Genomic DNA, 17,076 nt, shown 5'->3' with positions numbered 1-17,076 from the left:
AGTGTCCAACATCACTCGGACCACACCACCTCCAGCACATGTGCTAGTGGCAGAACATGGAATAGAAAAGTGGAACAAATCCTGCTAATTTACAGTAGCTCTTAGTGATTACTCAACTACAAGTGGATAGAACCTATCGTTTAAGTGATCTCAGCACGATGAACAAACCTTCATCCCACTGTACATCCATTCACCCATAAAAACATAAGAGTAGCCATACTGGGTCAGACCAATGGTCCATCTAGCCCAGAATCCCATTTCCAAACAGTGGCCAACCTGGCAGAAACCCATTTATTAGCAACATTCCATGCCACCAATCCTGGGGCAAGCAGCTGCCTCCCCATGTCCGTCTCAATAGCAAACTATGGACTTTTCCTCCACTTGAAGTCTTGCTCTTTGTGCTGTGCAGGAAATCTCCTGAACCCAGTGAACTCTCTCAAGAATGGCAATGTACCATGCCACTGGAAAATGACTGGCACAACACAGCAGATCCAGTGGAAATTCTACTCATGGGAACCCCCCTCCTGAATGCAGTTTGTCATCTGTAGCAAACTACTGGAGAAGCAGTGTGGGGGGTAGAAGATAGCCAATGCTGCAGCTGCACAGTACTTCCATAACAAACTCTGCAAAAACTGGTAGGAAGGATTCATGCATCTGGCTGTGAGGAAAGATTGGCAGGATGCTTTCTAGAGACGGCACCAGTCTATTACAGCTCTTGAATAAATACACCGCAATCATCCTACTTGAGGAGTCTGAAAAAAAAAATTCTACTCAACTTAAGAAACTACAGATGGCTATTGCCTTAACACAAGAGGTTATATCATTATGTTAGATGAAACTGAATTGTCAAAACTATTCCCACTATTCCCTCATCTTTTAGAAATAAAACTTTAATTAGAAAAAAAGTATCCCTACTGAGGTGCCATCTGCTTTAGAATCTTGGGCAGCGAGTATGTGTGTGTGTGGGGGGGGGGGGGGGGGGGGGGGGGGGGGATATTGTATGTGGAGTAAACATGAAATGGAATGAAGTCATCAGGCTCCATCTGTTTTTCTAAAACCTGAAGGCTGACCTTCAGCTAAATAAATTAAGCTAGCCTATGAGAAGTCTACGAATACTGTCAGCCCCTTCTCAAAAGTCCGCAATCCGCTGCTGGATTCTATTCTCCAGGTCGGAGGCACGCAGCCATGAGAGTCTGCGCATCACCACACCTTGAGCAGCGGCCCTGGACGCAACATCAAAGGTATCATATACCCCTCTGGCCAGGAATTTTCTGCACGCCTTCAGCTGCCTGACCACCTCCTGAAACGGCTTGGCTTGCTCAGAAGGGAGCTTGTCCACCAAGCCCGCCAACTGCCGCACATTGTTCCGCATGTGGATGCTCGTGTAGAGCTGGTAAGACTGAATCTTGGCCACGAGCATAGAAGAATGGTAGGCCTTCCTCCCAAAGGAGTCTGGTTCTAGAGTCCTTGCCCGGGGGCACCGAAGCATGCTCCCTAGAACTCTTAGCCTTCTTTAGGGCCAGATCCACCACACCAGAGTCGTGAGGCAACTGAGTGCGCATCAGCTCTGGGTCCCCATGGATCCGGTACTGGGATTCGATCTTCTTGGGAATGTGGGGATTAGTTAGAGGCTTGGTCCAGTTCGCCAGCAATGTCTTTTTTAGGACATAATGCATGGGTACTGTGGACGCTTCCTTAGGTGGAGAAGGATAGTCCAAGAGCTCAAACATCTCAGCCCTGGGCTCATCCTCCACAACCACCAGGAAGGGGATGGCCGTAGACATCTCCCGGACAAAGGCCGCGAAAGACAGACTCTCGGGAGGAGAAAGCTGCCTTTCAGGGGAGGGAGTGGGATCAGAAGGAAGGCCATCAGGCTCCTCGTCAGAGAAATATCTGATGTCCTCCTCCTCCTCCCACGAGGCCTCACCATCGGTATCAGACACAAGTTCATGAACCTGTGTCTGAAGCCGTGCCTGACTCGACTCCGTGGAAACACGGCCACGGTGGGAGCGCTGAGAGGTAGACTCCCTCGCCAGCACCGGCAAAGCTCCCTCCACTGACGTCGTCAGGGAGTCTTCCTGGGAGGCGGCCGCAGCCGGATGTCGGAGACCTCACCCCGGGCAAAGGGCTAGCTGTCGCCTCGCTCGACGGTACCGGTGGCGCAAGCACCCCCGGTACCGGAGGAGAAGGCCGCAACAGCTCTCCCAGAATCTCTGGAAGAACGGCCCGGAGACTCTCGTGCAGAGCGGCTGTGGAGAAAGACTGGGAAGCCGATGCAGGCATCAAGGTCAGAGTCTGTTCCGGGCGTGGAAGCGGTTCCGGGCTGTCCAAGGTGGAGCGCATCGACACCTCCTGAACAGAGGGTGAGCGATCCTCCTGGTGCCGATGCCTACTGGGTGCCGACTCCCTCGGCGACCCAGAGCTCTCGATACCGAGGCGGGAAGGAGACCGGTGTCGATGCTTCTTTGATTTCTTCAAACGAAGCATGTCACCGGAGCTTCCCGGTACCGACGAGGAGGACGTAGAATCCAACCGTCTCTTTCTCGAGGCCGAGGCCGAAGAAGGTCGGTCTGGGGGGGGGAGGGGCTGTACCGCAGGAGCCCTCAGGGCAGGAGGAGACCCACCCGAAGGCTCACCGCCACCAGCAGGGGAATGGACAGCCCTCACCTGCACTCCAGTCGAAGCACCACCGTCCGACGACAGCAGCAACAGCGGAGGTCCCGGTACCACCGACGTCGACACAGCCTTCCGATGTCTCGGTACCGACGATGCAGAGGGTCGAAGCCTTGATGCCGTCGATGCCGAGGTCGAAGACTGTGATGCTGTCGATGCGTCCTGTGCTGTTGTCGACGAACAGCTCGAGAACAACACATTCCACTGGGCCAATCTCGCTACCTGAGTCCTCTTTTGTAAAAGAGCACAAAGACTGCAGGCCTAAGGGCGGTGCCCAGCCCCCAGACACTGAAGACACGAAGCGAGCCTATCAGTGAGCGAGATTACCCGGGCGCACTTCTTGAAGCCGCTGGGAGACTTCGATGACATGGGCGGAAAAATCACGCCGGCGAAATCAAAATTCGCGATGATGACGAAAGGCACAAAAATAAGGGAGAGAAAACCCGTACCGAGGCCAAAAAGGCCTATCCCGAAAGCGAAAGGAAACTTACGCTGGGGGAAAAGCTGGACACACGGGAAGGGACAAAGACCAAAGGTCTCTCTTTTTTTTTTTTTTGCGAAATCGCGAAGACGCATGAGGGTCAACTTGAGGGGCACGAAACGGCGGCAAAACACGACCGTCCCGAGCGCGGACAAAAGAAGACTGACGAACACGAGCCAGTTCGGGCGGGAAGACGGCCGCGCATGCGCAGTGCGCATGGGCGCGCGAGAGCTAGCAAAGGCCTTTGCTAGTGAAGTTTCCGATTGGAGGGGGCTGCCGTGGACATCACCCATCAGTGAGAACAAGCACCCTGCTTGTCCTCGGAGAAAAAGGAAACCACCTCAGGAAGAAAAACCATGTGAATTAACACTGAATCCTCCGAGGAGACAGGGATTCCAACAAGACAGGGCCTGCAGCTCTGAAACCTTCTAGACTGACAAAATAGCCACCAGGAAGACCGTTTTCAGTGTGAAGTCCTTAATCAAGGCCAACTTCAGGGGCACTCAACAGGACATTCAGTACTAAATTCAGATCCAAAGAGGGAAGACAGACAGATAGGCAGGATGATGCAAATGAGTGACCCTCCTTCAAAAATCTGGTGATGCCCCCATGAGCATCATAGGGAAAGAACTAGGATTTTACCCCAGAAACAAGAAAGGGCTTTCTATGGCGAAAGGGAGAGCTGACCACACCAGCTCTTGAAAACCTTCCAAACCTGGACATCCAAGTTTATTTAAAATTTTCTACCCCACCCTATGGCAGCCTTCAGAGCGGTTTAAAATCCAATACATAGAAAGAGTAAAACAGAATAGACATTAGACTAATGACAGAGTTGAGGTAGAGATATTGGGGTAGAACTACAATAATGATAGGCAAGATCATAGAGACACAAAAGGAGGGGATGCTCTGTAAGATCAGTGAATACCCTGGATGTAATAAATGTCAGAAGAAAGCAGATAGGTTTTAAGGTCAACCTTAAACTTTGCTAGGGATGGTTGCCTGGGAAGTGGAAAACTTGCAGGCTTTGAGTAGGGTGGAGTCACTGTGGGTGTAAGTAGGGTGGAGTCACTGTGGGTGTAAATCCTTTCCTTTGTACATGCTGCCTCTCAAGGGCCAAACCATAAGCCACTAGGAATCTGGACCCTCCATGACCCCTGGCACCAGCCTGTGCAACCCCTACTATCTGCTGAAAGTAGAGAAATTACTGGAGTTTTCCCAATGAGCACCAGCCCTCCTTATAACTGTGATGTCCCACTAGATAAGATCAGTTTCTCTACCTTCATCTGCTGTTCAGGATGGTACAGCCCAGATGCTAAGAAAACACTTTCAATTTCAGGTTGGATGGTAGGCAAATATCACACTAAAACCTTCATGTCAACATCAAACATTTACTCATTTTTGAGTTTATAAGGAGCAATGAGCTAGAACGTTAAACCCCTACAGCTTGTCATATAAAACCAATATATATTCAAATTCTGGTGTTATCTCAGTAACAGCAACCAAAAAAAAATCCCTTCATGGCCAGATACTGTGAAGTAACATGAAATCTTACAAATGTACTTCTCAAACTATGTAGCAACCAATGGACTGCCGACCTGCAATATTTCCTGCTGGGGTTGGTGGTAGTAGTCATCATTGGGAGTAGTGGAGAAGCATAAACAGTGACCACTTTGGTGGTTTCCTGATTCATTTTCCACTCTGTATATATTCCCGGAGTTGGTACTGTCCTCTCCGGAACCTGTAAGCCACATTGAGCCTACTGCTATGCGGGAAAACGTGGGATACAAATGTAATAAATAATTTTTTCTTCTCTGTGATCCTGACTTGAAGGCATAGATGATTAATGAAGGCACAAGCTTTCTGTTTAAGCCAATTTTTTGGTGACACAAGAACCACTCGTCTAGAGGGATACTAATGAATATGCACATTTATTCACTCCATTTTAGATACAGGAATAAAATTCACACCCATATACTATTTGGTATTATGATACTATCATCCATTTCCATCTCTAACAAACAAGTCCCAATATCTCATTTATAAGCAGTAATTCCTATTCTAATTGAGATACAGCCAGCAAAAATTGGCTATGACACCAGACTATTTTCCTACAAAAGCCTTCTTTCCAAGAGCAAAGAACGTATCTAGAAATTGCCTGCTTTGCTCCCTCCTTATTTCAATAAACTCAAAGGTTCAACTGTTGAGTATTGTGAAAACTTAAAATTATTAAATACAGCATATGATACTTACAACATAACAGCACAACTTACTTTAAAAAAAATCCAGGAACTGGTGGGTTGTATCCGCCTACCAGCAGGTGGAGATAGAGAACACTGAAGAGACAGCAGTGACCCTGGACGCCCAGCTCCTTATCACCTCAGTATAGGTTGCATCCCCAGAGCAGAGGATAAGGATAAAGTATTGAAACAAGAACACTCCTCACAACTATGTGGCAACAGCCGAACACATAACTTGAACGACAGAAAAATAACAATTCCAGTAACTCTTTTTCTTTCTTCCCCTTTATGTTGTTATCTTAATCTCCAAAATCAGATTTCCTATCTGAAGAAAAAAATGTGCGGCTTGAATACAGGGTAGGGATCCTGTATTCATCTGCTGTGACTAAAGGAAAGAAAATGATCAGGTAAGACCTAATTTTACCTTCCTTAGCAGCAGATGAATCCAGGAACTGGTGGGATGTAACAAAGAAATCCCATAATTAGGATGGGAAGCCGCAGCCCCAAAAAGCGCATCTTCCCGCGCTGCAACGTGAAATCTGCAGTGCTTAATAAAAGAATGGTGAGAAGCCCAAGTTGCCACCCAACAAATGTCATCCGGAGAAAGGACCCCCGTTTCAGCCCAAGAAGTAGCCTGAGCATGAGTCGAATGGGCACGCAAGGCGTCCGGAGGAATCTGACCATTTAAATGGTCGGTTTGGAAGCAGGAAAACCTCGTCTAAGGCCTGACAAAAAGATGATCCGAACACCAAAAGTCATTCGCCATCTGAAGATACCGGAGGAGGACACGACGAACATCCAACAGTCTTAGAAGAGAAAAATTCTGCGGAAATTCTGACCTCCAGAAGGAAGAAAAAGTGGCTGATTCAAATAGAAAGCTGACACAACTTAAGGCAAAAAAGATGGAACAGTCCTCAGAAAAACATTGCAGAAAATGTTCCCTACAGGACAGTGCCTGCAGTTCATAAATTCGACGCACTGGCCACCAAATACACTGTCTTTAGAGTGATATCTTTATCATAGGCCAAACGCAAGGGTTCAAACGGCAGGCCCTGCAATGCACTGAGCACAAGATTCCACTTCTAGGCAGAACACGGATGTCGTATCGGAGGCCTAAGGTGAAGAGCTCCTTTCAAAAAACGATTAACATCAGCGTGAGCCGCCAGAGAAGAGCCGGACACTCGACCACGGAAACAGGCAAGAGCTGCGACTTGAATCCGAAGGGAATTATAAGCCAAACCCTTCTGCAACCCTTCCTGTAAAAATGCCAAAATCTGAGAAATAGAAGACTTAAGGGGAGACCAACCCCGCTCTGCACACCAAGCGTCAAACATGCGCCACACTCTGGCATAAGCTGTAGTAGTGGAATGCTTCCGAGAACGAAGTAAAGTAGCAATGACTGAGTCAGCATAACCCTTCTTCCTCAATCTTGCCCTCTCAAGAGCCAAGCCGTAAGACCAAAGCGGGAGAGATCCTCCATCTGAACTGGGCCTTGATGGAGAAGTCCGAAAAGAACTGACAGCCGAAACAGAGGCTCCAACAGAAGATGAACTAAGTCCGTATACCACAGACGACATGGCCAATTTGGGGCTACCAAAACCACCGGACCACGATGAAATCTGATCCGACGTAGAAGACGCCTGATTAAAGGCCACAGCGGGAAGACATAACGACGACGTGCTTCCGGTCAAGGCTGTAACAGAGCGTCTAGGCCTGCAGAGCCGACCTCCTTTCTTCTGCTGAAGAACTTGGGAACTTTGGCATTGGATTTGGTTGCCATCAGATCCATTACCGGCGAGCCACACTTTTGGCAGATCAACAGAAATGCTTCCATCGCCAATTCCCCTCCTGTTGGGATCGAAACAAACAAACAACTGGGTGGACTGTCTGAAGGGCTTTGTCCTCTCCATATAAAAGGCCAATGCTCTCTTGCAGTCCAAGGTATGCAAACTGCTTTCGCCAGGTCGAGTATGAGGACGTGGAAAAAATGTTGGCAAGACGATTGACTGGTTCAGACAAAACTCCGACACCACCTTTGGCAGGAACTTAGGGTGCGTGCGGAGGACTACTCTGTTGTGATGAAACTTGATATAAGGTACATGCACTACCAAGGCCTGAAGCTCACTGACTCTACGAGCTGAAGTAACAGCCATCAAGAAAACGACCTTCCAAGTCAAGTACTTCAGATGGCAGGAATTCAGTGGTTCAAAAGGAGCTTTCATCAGCTGGGTGAGAACGACGTTGAGATCCCATGACACTGGTGGAAGTTTGACCGGGGGCTTTGACAAAAGCAAACCTCTCATGAAGCAAACAACTAAAGGCTGTCCAGAGATAGGCTTACCCTCTACACGTTGATGATAAGCACTAATCGCACTAAGGTGAACTCTTATGGAGTTGGTCCTGAGACCAGACTCTGACAAGTGAAGAAGATATTCAAGCAGAGTCTGTGTAGGACAAGAAAAGAGGATCTAGGACCTTGCTGTCACACCAGACGGCAAACCTCCTCCTTTTGAAAGAATAACACCTTTCGTTTAATCTTTTCTGGAAGCAAGCAAGACTCGGGAGACACCCTCTGAAAGACCCAAGGAGGTGAATTCTAAGCTCTCAACATCCAGGCCGTGAGAGCCAGAGACTGGAGGTTGGGATGTAGAAGCGACCCCTCGTTCTGAGTGATGAAGGTTGGAAAGCACTCCAATCTCCACGGTTCTTCGGAGGACAACTCCAGAAGAAGAGGGAACCAAATCTGACGCAGCCAGAAGGGTGAAATCAGGATCATGGTTCCTCAGTCTTGCTTGAGTTTCAGCAAAGTCTTCCCTACTAGAGGTATGGGAGGATACACATACAGAAGGCCTGTCCCCCAATGTAGGAGAAAGGCATCTGACGCTAGTCTGTTGTGGGCCTGAAGCCTGGAACAGAACTGAGGGACCTTGTGATTGATCTGAGTGGCAAAAAGATCCACCGAGGGGGTGCCCCACGCTCGGAAGATCTTGCGAATTACACCCACGTTCAGTGACCACTCGTGAGGTTGCATTATCCTGCTCAACCTGTCGGCAAGACTGTTGTTTACGCCTGCCAGGTAAGTGGCTTGGAGAAACATGCTGTGACGGTGAGCCCAAAGCCACAGAGGGCAAAATCCGGTGCCCCCCTGCTTGTTGGTGTAAAACATGGCAACCTGATCGGCTGTCTGAATTAAGATTACTTGGTTGGTCAGCCGATCTCCGAAAGCCTTTAGAGAGTTCCAGATCACTCTTAATTCCAGGAGATTGATCTGCAGACCTGTTTCCTGAAAGGACCAGGCTCCTTGAGTGTGGAGCCCATCTACATGAGCTCCCCACCCCAGGAGAGATGCATCCGTCGTCAGCACTTTTTGTGGCTAAGGAACTTAGAATGGTCGCCCCATGGTCAAATTGGATCAAATCGTCCACCACTGAAGAGAATTCTGAAAGTCAGTGGACAGTTGGATTACATCCTCTAGATCCCCCGCAGCTTGAAACCACTGGGAAGCTAGGGTCCATTGAGCTGATCTCATGTACTACTACTACTACTATTTAACATTTCTAGAGCGCTACAAAGTGTACGCAGCGCTGTACAAACACAGAAGAAAGACAGTCCCTGCTCAAAGAGCTTACAATCTAATAGACAAAAAGACAATAGACAAATAGACAAATAGACAAATAGACAAAAAGTAGATGTGCCATGGGCGTTACATGAACTGTGGAGGCCATGTGCCCCAGAAGTCTCAACATCTGCCAAGCCGTGACCTGCTGAGACACTTGAACCATGGACACCACGAACAGAAGGTTGTCTGCCCTTGCCTCGGGGAGATAAGCTCGAGTTGTCTGAGTGTTCAGCAGAGCTCCAATGAATTCCAGTTTTTGGACTGGGGTGAGATGGGATTTGGGATAATTTATGACGAACCCCAGTAGCTCCAGCACCTGAATAATCATTCGCATGGACTCCAGAGCACCTTCCTTCGAGGTGCTCTTCATTAGCCAATTGTCGAGATAAGGAAACACATGGCACTCCCAGTCTGCGTAGCAACGCTGCGACTACAGCTAAGCATTTTGTAAACACTCTGGGCGCAGATGCCAGGCCAAAAGGCAGTACATGGTACTGAAAGTACTGTGTTCCCAGCCGAAATCGAAGATACTTCCTGTGAGCTGGGAGTATTGAAATGTATGTGTAAGCATCCTTTAATTCCAGAAAGCATAGCCAATCGTTTTTCTGAATCATGGGAAGAAGGGTGCCTAGGGAAACCATCCTGAACTTTTCTTGGATAAGAAATTTGTTCAGGGCCCTCAGGTCTAGGATGGGACCCATCGCCCCGTTTTCTTTTGCACAAAGAAGTACCTGGAAGAGAATCCCAGCCCCTCTTCCCCTGGTGGAACGGGTTCGACCGCTTGGGCCTGTAGAAGGGTGGAGAGTTCCTCTGCAAGTACCTGCTTGTGCTGGGAGCTGTAGGACTGAGCTCCCGGTGGGCAATTTGGAGGCTTGGATTCCAGACTGAGGGTGTATCCTAAACGAACAATTTGAAGAACCCACCGGTCGGAGGTTGTTAAGAGGCCACCTTTGGTGAAAAAGCATTAACCTCTCCCCAACCGGCAAGTCGTCCGGTACGGACACGTTTACTGAGGCTATGCTGAACTGGAGCCAGTCAAAAGCCCGACCCTTGCTTTTGCTGGGGAGCCGCAATGGCCTTAGGTGCACGCTGTTGACGAGAAGAGTACTCTGGGACTGAGCCTGGGCAGGCTGCCGAGAAGCAGGAGTGTACCTACGCCTAGCATAGGAATAGGGAGCACTCCTCTTCTCTACAAAAAACCTCCTAGATGAGGAGGTAGTAGCAGAAGACATCAATGTGCTTCTTGATCTGGTCAACTAGTTCCTCTACTTTCTCACCAAAAAGGTTACCCCCCGGCAAGGAACATCCGCCATCTGCTGCTGGACCGAATGATCCAGGTCAGAGACACAGCCATGAGAGTCTGTGCATCACTATACGTTCGGCAGCGATCCTGGATGCTACATCAAAAGTGTCGAACGTACCCCTGGCCAGAAATTTTCGGCACGCCTTCTGCTGCCTTATCACCTGGCAAAAAGGCTCGGCCTGCTCCGGGAGTGCATCAACCAAGCTGGACAGTTGCCTCACCGAGTTCCACAAGTGGACGCTCATGAAGAGCTGGTATGTCTGGATCTTGGCAGCGAGCATAGCGGCCTGATGTGTCTTCCTCCCAAAAGAGTCCAAGGTTCTAGATTCTCTGCCTGGGGGGCGCTGAGGCATAGTCCCTAGTGCTCTTGGCTATTTTGAGGGAGGAGTCCACCACCATGGACTTCCTTCAGTACATTATGCAAAGGAGTCGTTGTAGCCTCTCTAGGCAGAGAAGGATAATCCAGGACCTCGAGCATCTCAGCCCTGGGCTCATCCTCAACCTCCATAGGGAATAGCCACAGCCATTTCCTGGACAAAGGAGGTAAAGGACAGACACTCCGGTGGAGAAAGTCTCCTTTCTGGTGGAGGGGAAGGTTCAGAAGGAATCCCATAGGACTCGTCAGAAGAAAACTACCTGGGATCTTCCTCTTCCTCCCACGAATGCTCATCTTCAGTATCGGACAAGACATCTCTCAGAGCAGTTCGAAACTGAGCCTGCCTCGACGCCGAGAAGCAACGTCCACGATGGCAGAGCCGAGAAGTCGACGCCCGCCTGGACTGTGGTGAAGCATCTTCCACCGACATCGAATGGGAGTCGACCTGGGTGGCAGCTGACACCGATGCTGCAGGCGGCACCGAAGTCGGAGACTCACCACAAGTGAAGGGCCAGATGCCGCTGCAGCAGACGGTACGGAAGGCACAAGCACCCTCGACACCGAAGCAGACTGGTGCAGCAATCCTTCCAGAAGCAGGGCCCTGATGCGCTTGTCAAGAGCCGCCGTTGGACAAGGCTGCTGGTGGCAGAATCTGTCTAAGCTCGGGAGCAGGCACCGGGCTGCCAGAAGATCGACGCATTGGCACCTCCTGAATAGACGGGGAGCGATCCTCTCAGCGCCAACGCTTCTCGGGTTCCGATTTCCTCGATGCCTTGGAGCTCCCGGCACCGTGTGTCAAAGGAGAACGATGATGGTGCTTCTTCACCTTCACTCGACGCCCGTCAAGACTCCTCGGTACCGAGGACGTGGAATATTCACGCCTCCTCGGGGCCAGGTCTGACGAAGGTCGGTACCGGGGGACCTGCATAACAAGAGGCCTCAAGGCAGGTGGAGACCCACTCGATGCCTCATTGCTCCCAGCGAGAACTAGTCTTTCAGCAGCCATTACCTCCGCTCCAGACATCGATGCTTCCCTCGATGTCAAAGGACAGGACCGAGCCCCAAAAAGCTTTTCTCGTTGGCTTCTCGAGACGCTTGGGTCCGTTTCTTCATACGAAGACACAGACTACAAGCGGCTGGGCTATGGTCGGGCCCAAGGCACTGGATACACCAGGTGTGGGTATCAGTACCTGAGATGGTCTGGTTGTACCGAGTACAACGTTTGAAGCTCCTGGGTGTCTTTGATAACATGGAAAGAAAAACGGCTTCTGAGAAATCAAAAGATGCAATTGTGCCTGTTAACCGAAAAAAGCACAAAAAAAAAAAAAAAAAAAAATGAAGAGGATAACCTGGCCACGTCAAAAATACAAAGGAAACTTAAAAAGGTGAACAAATGTAAAAGACACTAAGAAGCATATTTTCAAAGAAACCTATGGAACTTTGGAAGGCTATGTGCTTTGAAAATATGCCTCTAAGGGAACTTTTTTTTTTTTTAACTGACAAATGTAAAAGAAAATAAATAAATAATTAAGAAGACTCTTCCTGGGCCTGAAAGGAGCAGAGATCAAAACCTACCACACCTCAACGCGGAAAAAAGAAAAATGAGGGAAGGTGCTCATGTGATGGGCGGGAAATCAGTCCACGCATGCGCGGTGTGAGCTGCACATGCGCCAGAAGGTGCTGGTAAAACGTTTTTTTTTAATATTTTGCTTGCAAAATGCCGATTCCTGGGCCGACGCAGACGTCGACTCACATGTGAGAACAAGCAGCCTGCTTGTCCTTGGAGAATACAGGTAATGATTAGCTACAGTGCCTTGCGAAAGTCTTCATATCCTTGTTTAATTTTCACAATCTGTTGTCTAAAAAAGAATTCAAAATGCACTGAAGAGCTTGTTTCACTTATCTATAAAACATACTTTACACTTTCAATTTGAAAGAACAATTATACAAATATTAAAATGTAATTAAGAAACCAAAAAGTTTTGATTGCATGTTTTCAGTGTCACAGCAAACCCAAATTAACATCAGGTTTCCTAACTGTCTTAACGAGGCTCAAATCTAACTTAGAATTAATAGTCCACATGGCCAGTGAGCAAGTACAAAGCAGATTATACTGAAACTAAATTCATAACAACAAAAACTCAAATAAAACTGTGTACAAATTGTAACTCACAAACGAGCATGACATTCCTAAGAACTACTCCAAACAAATCATACTACCACCTACCCTTCTGCTGTCCACAATCTGCAAAAACCATACACATTTCAGTTTCTTTCCACATGACAGGTAATTAGCCTCAATTTTTAGATCCAAATAAGCCTCCCTGTATCCAGTCACGATTGCTGAGATGACTAGAGTACTGCTGAATGAAGAATTAAGCTGTTCTTGCTGTATGAGTGAATCAAGAACAAAGTTTAAATGTGCTGACCATATAGCTGTCCAAAGAATTCTGGATAGATAAAATCATCCAAAATTTCAATGTGTCTGAATCTCCCCTAGGGCAGTGTTTCCTAAGTCAGTCATGGTGTTCCCCCCCAGTCAGGTTTTAAGGATATCCACAATGAATATGCATGAAAGATTTATATACAATGGAGGCAGTGTATGCAAATTAATCTCATGTATATTCGTTGTGGATATCCTGAAAACCTGCCTGGCAAGGGAGTACTCCAGGACTGACTTGGGAAACTGTCCTTCAGTATCCATTAGCTAGTCTAGTTTTCAGGATATCCACAACAAATATGCAGGAAAGATTTGCATGCAGGAGAGGCAGAGCCACATTGAGCCTGCAAATAGGTGGGAAAATGTGGGATACAAATGCAACAAATAATAATAATATTGTGGATATTCTGAAAATGTTGCTGCTTAGGGTGACCTGCTTGAAAAACACTGCCAAGTCCATCATTCTAAAGTGGAAATAGCTTTGACATCAAGACACTGCCTTGATCAGGTCATCCCTCCAAAGTCAGAAGCTGTGAATTACAGAAACCTCTAAGGTCTTAATGAGACTGGAAAAGTGCTGACTTAAAACTATTTCAAAAATGTGACCTTGTATGTGAAGTTGGCAAAAAGGAAACCACTGCTGAAGAAAAGCCACATGATGTGCCTCAGTTTTGTAAAAACACTCATCAAGGGACATTGCACACACATGAGGTGGTTTTGTAGGTTACAAGACAAAAGTTGAACTTTCTGATCTACTACTACTACTTAACATTTCTAGAGCGCTACTAGGGCCCCTAATTCTATCTAGAAAGCTGAGCACCTAAGCTTCCAATTAGTGGGCAAATTTGCACATGAAACTTACAAAATAAGAGGTCAGTTGCATATGTAACTTAATTATCAGCTAATTGACTGTAGCCAATTAACTATAATTGATGTTAACTGGCACTAATTGGCAATTACACCATTTTACAGAATGTGGAATGGCCTCCCAGTGGAGGTGGTGAAGACAGACTATCTGAATTCAAGAACATGTGGGACAAGCATCTGGGATCTCTTAGGGAGAGGAAGAGATAGTAGATGGTGAGGATGGGCAGACTCAATGGGCCATGTGGCCTTTATCTGCAGTCATGTTTCTAGCTCAAATTCTGTAAGTTGTGTACTCAAATTCCAGAGTGCATGACTCCACTAGGAGGTGAGGACCTAGGATGAACATGAGCAGGTCAGGGGTGTGTCAAGCAGTTATGCACACGGGTTACAGAATACTAGAATTTATGCGCCAAACTGCCTACAATTAGGTGCAAACATTCATACCAATCAGTGAGCTAGTGTAAGCACTTAAGTTAGAATATTCTGTAATGGAAGTTGTACACACAAACTGCCGTTACAGAATTTGCACTTAGCGCACAACATCTCAGCATCTATCTTTAGGCGATCTATAGAGAATGACCCCCATGTCATGTGTGGTGTAAAACACAGCACATCACTTTGCCAATATCATTCCTACAGTAAAGCACAGTAGTTGCAGAATTATGTTGTGGAGATAGTGTTCAAGCTGCTGCATACTGACAGAAAGATGGATGGTGTAAAGTACAGGCAGATCCTGGGAAAAAAAAAAACACACCACCCTATTCCAGTCTACCACAGATCTGGAAGAAAAAAAAAGGCTCATTTTCCTGCAAAAAAGGTTAGTAAGCAGAAAGCAAAAAAAACAATTGAATGGTTCAGCAGGAAAAATTTGATTGTACAAGTGGTTCAGTCAAAGCCCAGACCTGAAGCCAATAGAAAAACTTGTCGTAAAACTTGACTGCAATCCACAAACTATTTTGCTCAGTATAGGCAAAACCTACACCATCCTGCTATACAAAGTTGACAAGTGCTTATCATAAGTAACTCATGGATGTTATCACCACAAAAAGGGAATCCACAATGTACTGAAGCAAGGTTATGATGACTTATACAATACAATCAAGATTCCGATTTCCCATTCTTTTTGGCTACTAAATTGTTCTTTTGAAAGTGTATCGTGTAGATCAGTGAAACAAAATTCCTACTTAAATGCATCTGAATTGTATTTTTAGACAACAAAATGGGAAAAAACATACAAGGGTATTAAGATTTTTTTGCAATGCACTATTTCTATAAAATGTCAACTCAAAAATGTCAATTCATAAAGTTATTAGTACCTAAACGTGGCAATCTCGCAATTGCCTGTGTGGCGAGCATACTGTAAAAAAAAAATGACAAACATAACTGTAGTAAATACAGTTCATGATTAACACTACTAACACATTAATCATGTGGTGTATGTATGACTGATGCTCCAAAGTATCCCCCGTGTACAAAAAGGAACTACCTAAAGTGTTTCCCCCCAAAACAGCCACTATAAGACTGATCTGTGGCCTGTAGTTAAGTCTGCTGCTTGAAATGTCATTGATTTTATCACATTTGGCTACTATGCTGGCTAAATACAAGAATGTTCAAGACAAAATTATCCTTATTAACAATAGAGTAGTAACATCTGAGAACCAGGAAAGGCCAGGGTTCAAATCCCAACGCTCCACATGATCTTTGGCAATTCACTAAAGGCACTGAGGATGTGCTGTAAGAGCCTACCAACACCTGGGCACATGAACACTAGCATAACCAGATACTGGTGTTCTTAACATATACCTCTACCTGTTACTATGCACTATGCACTATGTAAGTTACACACTTATACAGAATACAACTTGATGCCCAAGGGCACATAAATGCATGCACCTACAGAACTACCCTTCACACCTTCCATTGCTTTAAATACAAACGTTTTCTTTAAGCCCACTGGGGACAGGAAAATACCCACTATAGTTGCATGAAAGTTACCTTGAACCACTGGGAGACAGGCACGAGCTAAAGTTAAAGCACCCTAGCCCTGAAATCATACGAAGTTTTTTTTTTTATTTTAAATACGCCAGCATTATGCAAGAAAAATTTGAATAGCTGTTTTTTCAGTTACTAGCTAAGAAATGACCGATTAGTGCTGACACCCGAATTTGTTTATTTTTCTTTTCTAATTTAATACATCCTTTAGATTGTAAGCTCTTTGAGCAGGGCCTGTCCTTTTATGTTAAATTGTACAGCGCTGCGTAACCCTAGCAGCGCTTTAGAAATGTTAAGTAGTAGTAGTAGTAACATGGACTAACAAGACTACCATACTACTTTATCCATGGTTTAGAGAATAATAAAAGAATATCATCAGACTGCTACCAGCTCTGATCTCAGGATATAATCGATCTTTGATAGCATTGGGAAACACCTATAACGGACGCCCAGCATTATCTGTGACGTCATCGCGGCGCTTATGACATCACATCGACAAACCAGGTAAGCAGAGGAAGGGAAAGGGCAAGGCTCATAGACCAGGCCCTAGGGAGTACAATCGGGTAAGGCAACAGCCAGGCCCTACACGCCACCTCACTCATGTGACCTTACCTTTAAATAGATAGTCGTACTCGTCGTCCCGTGTGCCCATGGTGGCGGCGCAGCTTCGCTCCCTGCCTCGTCAACGAGCCTAAAACAGAAACAACGGCCGCAGCAAAGTCGGCGGCAAACTGGTCTCGGCCGTCGTGGGCGGAGCACTCAGGCTTTGGGGCGAGTTCGGCGGCCAATCAGAGGCGGTTGAATGAGGAAGGTGAAGAGAGCGAATTGCAAAAGGGCGTTGGGGGCGATTGATAGGGCTATGGACCAATTACGTTTGTAAAAAGGAGGAGATGAGGCGGTCTCTCTCGGAGTAACGGTCTGGTCTGGGAGGGAGGCGGAGAGGGAGTATAGTAGCAAGTCAAGTCCTGTCTGTGGCTTAGGGGTCTTGAGAGTTGGAGGTTGCTGGCTTGAAAATCTCAGTATTATTAGGAATATCCTGCAGATTTGATCATTGGGGCAGTGGTTCTCAACTCATTCCTTCTACCGCA

The 17,076-nt window shown here is 46.9% G+C and overlaps 1 protein-coding gene across 1 annotated transcript in view; it reads right to left on the bottom strand.

Annotated features, from left to right (window-relative positions):
* The window catches only part of LOC115481048 (ras-related protein Rab-11B-like), a 55,721-nt gene extending 38,983 nt beyond the window's left edge, over window positions 1-16,738 (bottom strand). Inside the window, exon 1 of the mRNA XM_030220038.1 lies at window positions 16,601-16,738. Within this exon, the coding sequence (XP_030075898.1) occupies window positions 16,601-16,640 (40 nt within the window). The 5' untranslated portion in view covers window positions 16,641-16,738. The remainder of the gene's footprint in view (window positions 1-16,600) is intronic.
* Between the last annotated feature and the right edge of the window lie 338 nt (window positions 16,739-17,076).

This window comes from Microcaecilia unicolor, chromosome 11 (assembly GCF_901765095.1).
Source record: "Microcaecilia unicolor chromosome 11, aMicUni1.1, whole genome shotgun sequence".
Classification (NCBI taxonomy): domain Eukaryota; kingdom Metazoa; phylum Chordata; class Amphibia; order Gymnophiona; family Siphonopidae; genus Microcaecilia; species Microcaecilia unicolor.
This window is presented reverse-complemented; position numbering and strand designations above follow the sequence as displayed.